Source organism: Cynara cardunculus (genome assembly GCF_001531365.2).
Source record: "Cynara cardunculus var. scolymus isolate 2C chromosome LG 11, CcrdV1, whole genome shotgun sequence".
Taxonomy (NCBI): Eukaryota; Viridiplantae; Streptophyta; class Magnoliopsida; order Asterales; family Asteraceae; genus Cynara; species Cynara cardunculus.
Window position 1 is genome coordinate 5,482,930 of NC_037538.1, and position 12,498 is coordinate 5,495,427.

At 31.4% G+C, this 12,498-nt stretch overlaps 2 protein-coding genes across 2 annotated transcripts; one reads left to right on the forward strand and one right to left on the reverse strand.

Annotated features, from left to right (window-relative positions):
- Nucleotides 1-980: 980 nt before the first annotated feature.
- On the forward strand, nucleotides 981-8,184 carry LOC112521483 (short-chain dehydrogenase TIC 32, chloroplastic-like). Its single transcript, XM_025130372.1, has 8 exons — nucleotides 981-1,123; nucleotides 6,112-6,343; nucleotides 6,452-6,531; nucleotides 7,058-7,211; nucleotides 7,317-7,395; nucleotides 7,469-7,553; nucleotides 7,637-7,683; nucleotides 7,833-8,184. The coding sequence occupies exons 1-8, from the start codon at nucleotides 1,006-1,008 to the stop codon at nucleotides 8,007-8,009; spliced, it is 972 nt and encodes a 323-aa protein (XP_024986140.1). The 5' UTR covers nucleotides 981-1,005; the 3' UTR covers nucleotides 8,010-8,184.
- Nucleotides 8,185-9,555: 1,371 nt separating this feature from the next.
- LOC112520998 lies at nucleotides 9,556-9,965 on the reverse strand. Its single transcript, XM_025129620.1, has one exon. It carries the CDS (start codon nucleotides 9,963-9,965, stop codon nucleotides 9,588-9,590), a length of 378 nt encoding a protein of 125 aa, XP_024985388.1. The 3' UTR covers nucleotides 9,556-9,587.
- Between the last annotated feature and the right edge of the window lie 2,533 nt (nucleotides 9,966-12,498).

Sequence of the window (12,498 nt, forward strand, 5' to 3'; positions counted from 1 at the left end):
ATTTTTTTAGCACAAATACCGCTATAATTACATAAAAGATAAAAAAAAAAAACAAATGAAAATATAATTTAAATAATAATAATATATCATCTTAATATTTTTTCTAAAACTAAGAGTAATTACAAAATGAAGTTGATTTTTTAATACTAGAAGGGTATTCACGTAATACAACAAAATACATCTTGATTTTTAATATTTTATTTTTTATTTCAGTCGATATTATTATATGGTCTTATACGATTTTGAAATCGATAATGTTTTTATTTTTGAATAAAATATAAATTTAACAAAAATATATCGATATCAGTATCAAATTAATCATTTAAAATTTCTCATTTTTTATATAATTTTTTAATTCAATTTTTTAATTATAATTTAATTTAGGTTTAATAATGAAGTAATTTATATTTGATTTAATAANTAATTCAATTTTTTAGATAATTTAATTTAGATTCAATAACGAAGTAATTTATATTTGATTTAATAATATAATTTTCTTATAAAAATAATAATTAGTTATTTTGTTAGAAGTCAATAATTATTTTAATTATATTTTATATTTTTTATATTTTAAAATGAATATGTATCATCTATTTGATTATGTTTATCTGCAGTTAGTTACACGAATTCAAATATAAAGCTTTAATAAGTTGTACTTATGCGTAATTTACTTGTAATCTTGAATTTTAAATAATATACATTAATATACAATATTTTATATATAAAAAATGATTATAAAGATTTTTGTCAAATATTTTATAATATAGTAGAGATTATGAATTTTTATCTGTAAATTAAAATATATATTTTTAATTAAAAAGTAAGAAAATATAAGACATAATTAGTAATTGCACCGCTTGTTGGCTTCTTCATTTTTAGGCATTTGCTTCCATCATTCCTCCTTGAGTTCCAGCTTATATATTTCCGTCCCAAACCCTCTCTGTGCAAATTCAGACTGAGAGTGCATAGAGAGTAAAAGAGACACAGATCAAATCAAGTAAGAGAATGGGAATAATTTCGTTGATAACAGGATGGCCAGGCCCTAGTGGCTTTGGATCAGCCACCACCGCCGAACAAGCGACCGCCGGAATTGATGCCGCCAATCTAACTGTCATCATTACAGGTAAACAAACATGAATTGTTTTACATTTAGAGAAATATCAAAATACGCGCACACTGATCGGCGCGTGTGTATATCGTTCTTCTCTCGACTCTTCATCCTCTCGATCACACAGTATGTGTGAGGGAATTCAGTTTGAGATGAAGACATGAACAATCGAGTTGCTGAGTTCAAACGAACTAGCAATTGCTTCATAACGACTTTACATTAGCATATGTTGTTTTGGCTGGAGCCTTGAAACCGTATTCAGATCACCGGACACTGAAATTTTTGGATTGATATGTTGGTTATTATTTGATCACAGTTATTGCTAATCAGAAATGCTAAATACAAATCGTTGATCACAAAACTTAACCAGTTAAAAAAAACCTGTATCTGATTTCGTTGCTTATCGGTCATAAAAACCGAATTTGATTTCATTGATTATCAATTGAGACTGTTGGATTGATCCGATTTTGATCATGTCCTGGGAGTTTTAATTAATTTTTGTTGGTTCTTACAGAAACCGACCACATTTTTAGCATTTAAACGTCATCATCCAACGTTATACATTCACTTTTTGTGGTAGCTTTTGATGAAGTAGTTGCAAAACTTACTCCATCATGAATGCAGTCATGTATTTCGTACATTAAAATATAATTTGAGAGTGCCAAAATGGATGGATACGCCGATTGGCTTTGGCTTTGGCTTTTGCTTAATATATTTGTCCATTTTCATTTACCATTGCATAATAGTTAAAAAGCTCCCCGAATTAATAGAATCTTGATTAACAATTGAGCATTCTAGAAATGTGTGTATTAGATTTTCGCTATTCCTTTCTAACAAAACAATTCAATATAATTAGAACATTGCAAAAAATTACGACAGTCTAAAACTATTGTTACCCGATGTAAACTATTAGTTAATGGGAAATTTTCTAAAATAATTATTTTGAATTCTCCAATTCATTTTTATAGTTGTTTTCTTGTTCAATTGAGTGAAACAATCATGATTTTATTATCTGTATTTCAGTAACTTATGAAATCTATTTTTTTAATAATTTAATATTTATAAATTAATTATTTTGTATGTTGATAAAATGATATTTGCGAAATGTTGACATAATAGGTAAAAACACCTCCAGATTCTCCATAATAGAGATTTGAGGTTTTTTGCTTCAACAGATTCGTCACAACCTTCTCTAAAATGAAGAAAAAGAAGAAAGATGGTAAAGTTCTATAAATTCAGAGAACTCTAAAAAAATGATTATCTAATGCAAAAACAATTATTTTTTATTCATCCTACCAAATGGAATCTTTGAGAGAAAAAAATTATATGAAAGGTTTTTAATATTTTAATAGAGTAAATTATGAATGTGGTTTGTTAATAATTTATATTTTTGTTCTTGTGGTTTAGAAATTATAATTTTAGTCCCTATTGTTTACAATTTATTGCTATTTTCATCTATGGACTAAATTCTATCTTTAGACCAAAACAATAAAGAAATGTAACTACAAGGACCGAAACAATAATAAATTGTAAATCAAAACAATAAAAATAACAATCAGGTATAAACCATAGGGACTAACCCACAATTTCTAAACCACATAGACGAAAATTGCATTTTTTAATAAACCATATGGACTAAAAATATAATTTACGCATTTTAATAACTATAATTTATGATGTAATATTCAAAATGGAGAAACTATTCTAATTGAATATAAAATTTTATTTGGAGATTTTGATTTTTGATTGTTGAAGATGCTCTAATAGTTTAACAACTTTAGCAAGTAACATTTTAATAGGTTGTGCAAGTGATATTCCCATGTCAACATTTAACAAGTGACATTTTAGCAAAATGTAATTTTTTAAATATTAAATTTATAAAAAACAGCTTTCACAAGTTGTTAAAGTGTCGTTTATTAAATCTTGATTATTTCAATCAATTGAGTGGAAAGATCTATGTTTATTTTTACCCAAAATCATATATATATATATATATATATATGACGTTTTCAAATGCAACTCATCACATTTGTACAACCAATGCAACTCAATCAGTTGAGATATTTATGAAAATGATAAGAGTTTATTTATTATGATTTGAATATTTATGGAAAATGACTAAAGTTCATTAATTATGATCAATATTTTATATTATGAAACAAATCAAAACTTTTATTAAATCACATATTCATCAAATTAAATGGACGGTTGAAATTGAGTTGTATTGGTTGTAAAAATTAACGGGTTACATAATAACCCACCTATATATATATATGAACCTAAAGTAAAAAAAGAATGTGATTGGTTAGCCTTGGTTAGTATAGTTTGCACAATATATATATATATATATATATAGGTTGGTTCAAATACTAACCAAACATATTGTGCAAACTATACTAACCAAGGCTAACCAATCACATTCTTTCTTTACTTTAGGTTCAAATCTAACTTATGAATTAAATACAGGGGTGATTTTGTAGTTTAACCTTTTTGTAACTCCCTAATAATTAATTGGGAGTTACAAATCTTAAAAGATACCTCTAATTGATCATGAGATATTTCTGATTTCTTTATTCTTTTGTGTTCATGTTCGTGATTTCAAGTGATGTTCTACATATATTGATATTGGTTGTGTAAGGGGCTGTTTGTTTTTAATAAAAAAAACTCTTAATGTTCTCTTAAGTCTGAATCGGTCAGACATAAGAGGATTCAGTGTGTTTTTTTTTTCCAATTAAGAGCTTAAAAGCTCTTATTAAGTCTGAAAATTTAAGTGGTTGAGAAACCTCTTATTTCAAATCGTCGCCTATCTACTCTGATCTCTTTACGCTCGATTTCTCTGGATCAACTCTTCTGTCTCGATCTCTCATCTCTCAACTCTATCAACTGTCGATCCATATCAACACTCGATCTCTCATCTTCAAACTTCAGATTTCAGACGCAAAAAACAAACAGTCTGATTGATTCAGATTTCAGACTTCAGCACCACCTCTTAAAAATCAGAAGTGAATTCAGACTTCAGACTTCAGCACCTCTTAAAAAACAAACGCCACCTAAGTGTAAAAGATTTTCGTTTCGTCTAAAATACATGGATAATCTTATTGTAAAACATTTTCAGAATAATGAAACGATAAAGTTAATTCCGGATATGAATACAACATAGTTTGCACAATATGTTTGGTTAGTATTTGAACCAGCCCCTATATATAAATCATAATTTTTCATTTTGTTCATATTTTTTGTAATTATAAGAGGTTGATTAATCATTTTTATTATGGAGGATATTAATTATGGATATTATCATCTTCATTATTTTAATATTAGAGAAATACATGAAACAGTTTCATTAAAATTTCATTAAGTAGTATATGAAACAATTTCATGACCATATATGAAACAACTTCATGAAAAAAAGTATTATATGAAACAATTTCACAAGATTAAACAATTTCATGAAAAAAATATCATAAGATTACGATGGATGAGAGTAGTTTTTACAGTTTTTACAAATTGGAGTGGTTTTCATTTGATCGCTCATATATATATATATATATATATATATATATATATATATATATATATATATATAAAAGTACACCATCATAAATACCTTATATGCATAAACCTTTATATATTTATTATTAATAATGTTGGTCGTTCTATGTTTTTTATTTGCCAAAAGTATATAAAATACACACGGTAACATCATATATATAAATATCTTATATATACCTTTCTATATTTTATTTATAAAGGAGGTATGCAATTTTTCTACTCACATGCTACAACCAAAATGGCATATAGGATGTTTTATAAACTAAACATTTCTCATTTTGGCTTGTCAAAACACAACCATGTTATATAGTACATTCTTTTCTACAATGGGATAAAATTATTTATTGGACGGAAAGTAATAATGTCATCATATCAATACATTATTTTTTTAAACTGGGATTTTAGGCGAATTTACATAAATCGACTAATCCCTCGAACGACTATGAATTGTCTAGAGTCACCGTAAGGGTTTTAGCAGCGACTTGGATTCGAACATAGGGAAGATTAAATTTCTACTATATCCCTTTGAGTCTTAACCCGTGCACTACAAACCAAGTGGTTATAAATTTATAACTGCATTTTATCAATTTGTTATTTTTAATCTTTTAAGTTATAATTTTAGTACATTCTTACCTCTAGTAATTGATGACATGCAACTTTAAAGTTATCGAACTTTACTTGAAATAGAACTTGTAGTAAATCAACATCATTGAATCTCGGTTGATCCCCACCGTACAAGCTTTTGTTCAATCATAGGTTTTTTTAGCCAGATATCTATAAGTTAAATTTTCGTCGATGATCTTCACGCTGCATTGACCGTGTTCCATAATTGCATGCAAAATCGTATGTGTTTCAGATGTGATTTAGGTTTTTTTTTTCTTATTCTCTTATTTTAACCATGTTCTTGTTTGATCCTCTTTTTTATATTACATTATTTTTAATGTCAAATTTTCATTCCTTTAACTCGTAGGAAATTTGAAGGGTAAAGTACAACATCGGTTTGTATACCATTTTAGGTTATTGAGAAACAATGGAAATTCTTGCTCCCAGTGGATCATTTATTTCTATATGCATCGGGATCCCAATTAAACATTGGATTAAATGCAAAATTTAAAAAGAAAATAAAACATTTAAGTATTGATAAAAATATATATATAAAACTTATGTAGATTAAAATCAATATTTTTAGCAATCTTCCATGTAAAAAACCATATTTAATTGAGATAGAGAAAATCTCATTTCTCAAATTTTCCCCCCTCATCCATGTCCATCAATTATATTAATATACAAAGTGAAAGAATAAAATCATGCACCAATTTAATAAATTCATTTTAAATAAAACAATTACATGTGTTTATGTAAGCATCTTTTTATTTCCACTTCCCTTGGACAAAAGGACTTTTACATGTTTGAAATAAATTGCTTGATGTGGGGATGTGAAATGGATGCAGGAGGGGCAAGTGGGATTGGATTAGAGACATCAAGAGTATTGGCATTGAGAGGAGCTCATGTTATAATAGCTGCAAGAAACATGGAGACTGCAAATGAAGCAAAACAAACCATCTGTAAAAGCTATGAAAATGCTAAGATTGATGTTCTTCATCTCGATCTCTCTTCTCTCAAGTCAGTCAAGACCTTTGCAGACAACTTCATCGCTCTTAACCTTCCCCTCAACGTCTTGATGTGAGCCTTTTTCTCTCCAGTTGATTTTCTTGTAGCATCTATGTGTTTTCTAATGTACCACATAGAATAAACGCATGTCTAATTTAAGAAAGATGTTCAAATTGCTAGAAACAATGCTGGTATTATGTTCTGCCCCTACCAACTCACACAAGATGGGATTGAGATGCAATTCGCCACAAATCATCTAGGTATGTCGCCCTCTCATTACATAATATTTATTTACGCCAAATGGGCTATTTAGCTCAATGCCCTTCGGTGTATTTCTAAGTTATTATGGGAACACTTGTTTTGAAATAGAGGCAAGTCATATGAAGGTAATTGAGCTAGCGAGTCATTTAGATATATAACATTATATAAATTTTTTATTAAATTCATGACGTTTTGCCTTGTTAAAAAATGAGTTTATTATATTCATCAGAAGTTCATGGATTTAATTAAAAAAATTTCACATAAATTTACTTGAGGGTAGCATACTCCTCACCAGAACTCCTGACCTTTGGTAGGTTTGAACTCTTGGAGGTCAGGCTCTACCATTAACTCGGATACTGCTAGACTAATGACACTTTAGTTGCTCTCTCATTGTTATGGCATTTGAGGGATTCAATTGAGGAACCTTTGGTCGCCCTCTCATTGTAATATACCTAATTAATATTCCCAGAAAATATAACATCTTCATTATCTTGATCACCATGGCAATGGCATGACCATTTTCAGGTCACTTTTACTTGACAAACCTGCTCCTTGACAAGATGAAGAACACTGCTTCAGCTACGGGTATCGAGGGTAGAATCATAAACATGTCATCAGTAGCTCATCTCCACACTTATGAAGAAGGGATCAGATTTGATGCAATCAATGATAAAAACAGGTAATACGTGGAAGTTGCTTCTTTGACAAAATCTGTTTTAGTATCTAGACTGATGTATACGGATGTTTTTTTCTCATGTACCCCCTAACATGTTGTCTGAATCAGTTATTCAGACAAAAAGGCATATGGGCAATCAAAGTTAGCAAACATATTGCACGCAAATAAACTCTCCCGACGCTTAAAGGTGTTCTTCGTGTTACTCATTCCTGTTTGTTCCTTCTGTGGGAGATTCTGAATTTAGTTGATTGGAAATGCAGGAAGAAGGGGTAAATATTACAGTGAATTCTGTACACCCAGGGATCATAATGACAAATCTCATGAGACATTCCTTAAACCTCATGAGTAAGTGTGTGTGTGTGTGTGTTGGTATGTGAAGATGACCATATTAAAGAGGCATAAGTTGTTTTCTATGTGATCTCTGGCAGGAATTATGAAGCTGCTCACTTATGTTCTATGGAAAAATGTCCCACAGGTACTCTTGATGCAATACTAGGTAGAGATGCACAAAGAAGTTCCCGCCTGGAAAGCCCGGTCCTAGTAAGCCCGGGCTCATGCCAGGCCAAAAAGCCCGATATAATTTGAGTTGTGCATATAAATTTGTAATTTTTTTATGATAAACAGGGGGCAGCAACAACATGTTATGTAGCATTGCACCCAAATTTGAAAGGGATCAGTGGCAAGTATTTTCTGGATTGCAATGAATGGCCTGCAAGTGATTTTGCTAGAGATCCTAAGTTGGCTAAGAAGCTTTGGGACTACAGCAACCATCTACTCGATTCTGCTCTTCAACGCTCCTAATTTTCACGCCACATTTAACGGGTTACAAGTCATCATGGCGTAAACGTTCTCAGACCCAAGTATTATATCCCTTATTTTCCTGCCTTAAAACGCGGTGCTAATAGTCTATATGTGTAATTCTTGAATGTTAAAACGTTCGGTTTGTTTTGAAATGCGTATTTGGTTGGGTTTAGTCATTTCGATCATACCAAATCAAACGAGCTTAATAGATATGAATATAAATTACATTTATCATATATGTTCATCAATCAATCAATTTCTGAAATATCATCTTACTAAAAACATAATGGCTTGGGGATTCTACTTGATATGTATGAGTACTTTTATATAAAAGTACTCATACATATCGCTGTCAGTTACCCATGTACCGTTGGTCAAACCCTTGGGCCACCTAAGTTTGATGGAAATCAGTTATTATTGTGTTGATTTGTATATTTTTAAAGTTCAATCATGTTTTCGATTTTGGATTTATATTGTTTAAATGTGATTCGATTTTGGATTTATATTGTTTAAATGTGATTCAAATTTTGGTACCATTTGCATATGATTTTTGGACCAAAAATTTTCAAATAGTATCCTTAGAGCAATCTCTAAAAGATTTTCAAAATGGATGATAAAAAATCAAAATTTCCAAAAATAGTTATATTCAATTCCAACACAGATGTTCTATTTTACATATTATATTATTAAAATATTTAATATATTTAATAAAATATTAGTTTATCATAAATATTGAATTTCAAAAATTCTTATTGATTGTAGAATAACGATATATCATTTCTCACTCCTACACAATCATTTTAAGGGAAATTTTCGAATTTAGAGAATTTTATTTTCTCTCTCCTACTTTTCTTTATTTCAAAGAATCTCCCGGTAAAAAAAAAAAAATCGTCAAAATCTTTATCTTAAAAAATCTATTAAAAATGCTCTTAATACAAACAAAAACTCTACTAATAAATTTTGTGAGATAGGGGCCGTTTATCAAACACTTACCTGGTTGGTGCTTATCGGTAAAATTTGACACTATTATTTATTTACCGGGTAAGATTTTGGTCCACCAAAACGACATCGTATGCAACAATTTATCCGGTAAGCGTTTACCATGGTAAGAGTCGTCGCCCTCACTTACCGGGTAAGACTCTTGGTTTTTGTCTCGCTCTTACCAAGTAAGATTCTTGGTCCTTACCATATTCATCCGGTGAGGTAATGTTACTTGATAAGCGCTTACCGGGTAAGCGTTTGGTAAACGATCCCATAGTCTTGTAAAATACAACGCTTGTTGAATATGATATTGTTCAATTGTTTACCCACAAAACCCTGAAATTTCAAAGTTTTATACATGGATATAACAAAAAAGTAAAAACTATTGTTTTCGATTAAATATTTGAATATTATATAAACTCTAATAAATCAATCAAATTCATCGTAAATGACATAATGTTCTCACATCTTATAAGATGTGAGACCGTTCATTATGTTGTTTATGATAAATTTAGTTAATTTCTTAAACCATATTAACAAAAAAAAATATGGTGTAACGAATGCATTTTAACGACGAATACAATCTTTGTCTCTAGCTCATTGAGCCTCAACTTCATCCACCTCCCACAAGCCAAGAGCTCGGACCAAGCAGGCGGAGGCCGCAACAATGACCGCCGCAAAGATGGGCGGCACGACCAAGTCCATCTTGGACTTCTTAAACATCTCGGCGGGAAGGCAAAAGAGCTCTGAGGGCACATCAAAAGGAACCCGCACCATGCCTTCCTTTTGAACTTGGCATGGACGAGAGAAGGAAGAAGTTGGAGTTACGGCCCACACATACGCCAGTTCTGGCGCAAAAGAGGTCACCGCTACGGTGACTGTCAAAATGGTGGTCCAGGTGGTGGCGTAGATAAGCAACGGCCACCGCCTGGACAACCTTTCCAAAATGGAATTGAAGCATAATGGAATTATCATTTTTCCAATGAATAACTTGTGGGGTTGAAAAAACATACGCATGTATGTATGTATATGTATTGTGGGAGAATAAGCTGATGAACCAATCCAACAACTTAAGGAATATATTGAAGTTGTTGGGAAGGGGGAAGTGGACCAACTACTCTTAGATACTACTTGATTGGTTAAATATTGGTTGGGATGTGGAAAAAATATGCAAATCATCATTGACTTTGACTTTGACTTTTTTTAATCAAAAAACTTGAACAATCTTTTCACCAAATGTGTGAAAGATCACATATAAAGACATGGGTCATAAGGAATACAACTGCAATTGAAGCACTCTGCCAAGGTTTGAGTTGTGCAAATGTTTCTTCCTGTCCATGATTAAAATGAAGATTCGATTAGGGATGGAGGTCAGGTATGCGTACATCATATCCCCAACCTCCAGCTCTGGATGGGATATACTGCAATTGCTCAAAAGCTTCGTACATAGCCTAGCATCATCCACACTAGGCTCGCACTAAAATGGTAAAAACAATCCATGCTTAATTGAAGAATGATATATCAGATACTTGTAAATAATCATATCTAAGTCTTGGGAGGGTAAGATGTGGGAAAACATTTGCTCTACCACAAGGAGTAGAGAGGTTGTTTCCATGAAGACCCAAAGATCCATGGTTTCTGATACTAGAAAAGATAGTCAAGTTGGCTCATCAACAGTTTGGACTCCAACTGCTGACTGTTATAGAGGGTAATCCAGTTTGAAGGGGTCTAGAAATGGTGGGACTAATTTAAATACATGATATCATAAGTAACATGCCACTTCCAAGACCGGCAAGAAGAGAACCCAATCGACTAGATATTGGTGTGTTCCCTTGGGGTGTATTTGGCACGTGGACAAGACAGTACAGGATGGACGAGCGGGTTTGAGGTAGGCGGATTGGAAGGTTTTAGGGTTTCAATTTGACATAGGTAGTTTAGTAATCTGTCAATCTTCTCTCATCTCCCTCGTTTTTGTTCCACTGATTTTGATGGAATAGAAAATGCATTTTTGGCTCACTTGGTCCTACCATGTTCCCATCTAATGTGTATTGTTCTACCAAACGCACCTTGAGACCACATCCCTAGTTGTTATAGAAACTACATGTCTACGACTAGTTACAACACCATTTCGAGTTTACTCAAGCATATCATTACTCACCATGAACGTTATGAAATCTAGTAGCTAACAACTTGAAAAGTGTTGCAGGAAGTAACTGTGTTATATGTATATTCACATGTGAATAAGTGAAAATAGGCTACCAGCAAAGTTTCAAATTTGCAACTATATACAGCCAATAACCAGTAGGACCAAGCATCAAACTATCAAAGCAGTATTTGATCCAAGCATTGTGAAAAATGATTACAATATGCCAAGTGAAATTGTTACCAGATCTCCATCTTGTGACAGAATTCAACAGAAACCGTCATGAACTGCGAGGGGGATTTGCGAAAGTCGCGTATTTGAATGCGATGTGACTTGGCGCATGATATCGCGAAGACCATTAATTCAACGAATGTTCTATGTGACTTCATCCCTGCCCTAATTGATCGCTTCACGTGACTACTCCACCACCGCCGCCCCTTCCCTTCGCCGGAGATATCCCTTCCAACATAGACAAACAACAGTAATCGATTTCCCTTTCCGATCTCTTTGAAGGCACCGCTGTTATTTCAGGGATTTCCGCATATCTGGTTTGGCTAGGGTTTCTTTTTGATGGTGAGACACTTATTGAGGTAGGGTTTCGACTTCTGCAGATCTGTGTTCTCATCGAAGAGCTGTACCGCCATTGATGGAAAACTTCATAAGATCTATACATAATCCACATTGACTCAGGTGACTGGTCTATCGATTCTCTGTAAAATTCTACAAGATTACAAACAAATATGCTTCACATGGCTTATAAAAACAATTTATTGACTTATTTCGATGTGATATCGATAATAAATATTTTTAAATATTTGGATAAACAACTTACACCGATCCCAAATTGATAATAAAAAGTTTTTGAAAAAGTTAAACATTTACTTATAATAAATTAATAAGTACTTTTATAAAAAAAAAACATAAGTTGTTTTAAGCATCCCAAACACCTCCTTACATATTTTCCAGAAAAACAACCACCTTTTCGTTTTGAATCAAATGTCATCTATGTTTTTGTTTAGATTTTTATATTCTGATATAAAAATATCATATTATAACATATTTAAAATAATATCATAATATTTATTGAAAAAAATTAGATATAAAATAAAAATTATATTTATAAACTTATATTTTACATGTTGATTTTTTAACAATATTATTGTAATTCAACATGATTTCTTTACCATTTATCTATTACCTATTTCGTTAACCGCTATCATAATGGGTATGGTATGGATATGGACAAAAGTTTTATAACATGGATAATTTATCCGTTTCGTTACCCGGTAAGCACTTACTAAAAATATTCAACTTAATATTTTTTTTCAATTTAACCCAACATTTTTCGGTACGAGCTGACGACAG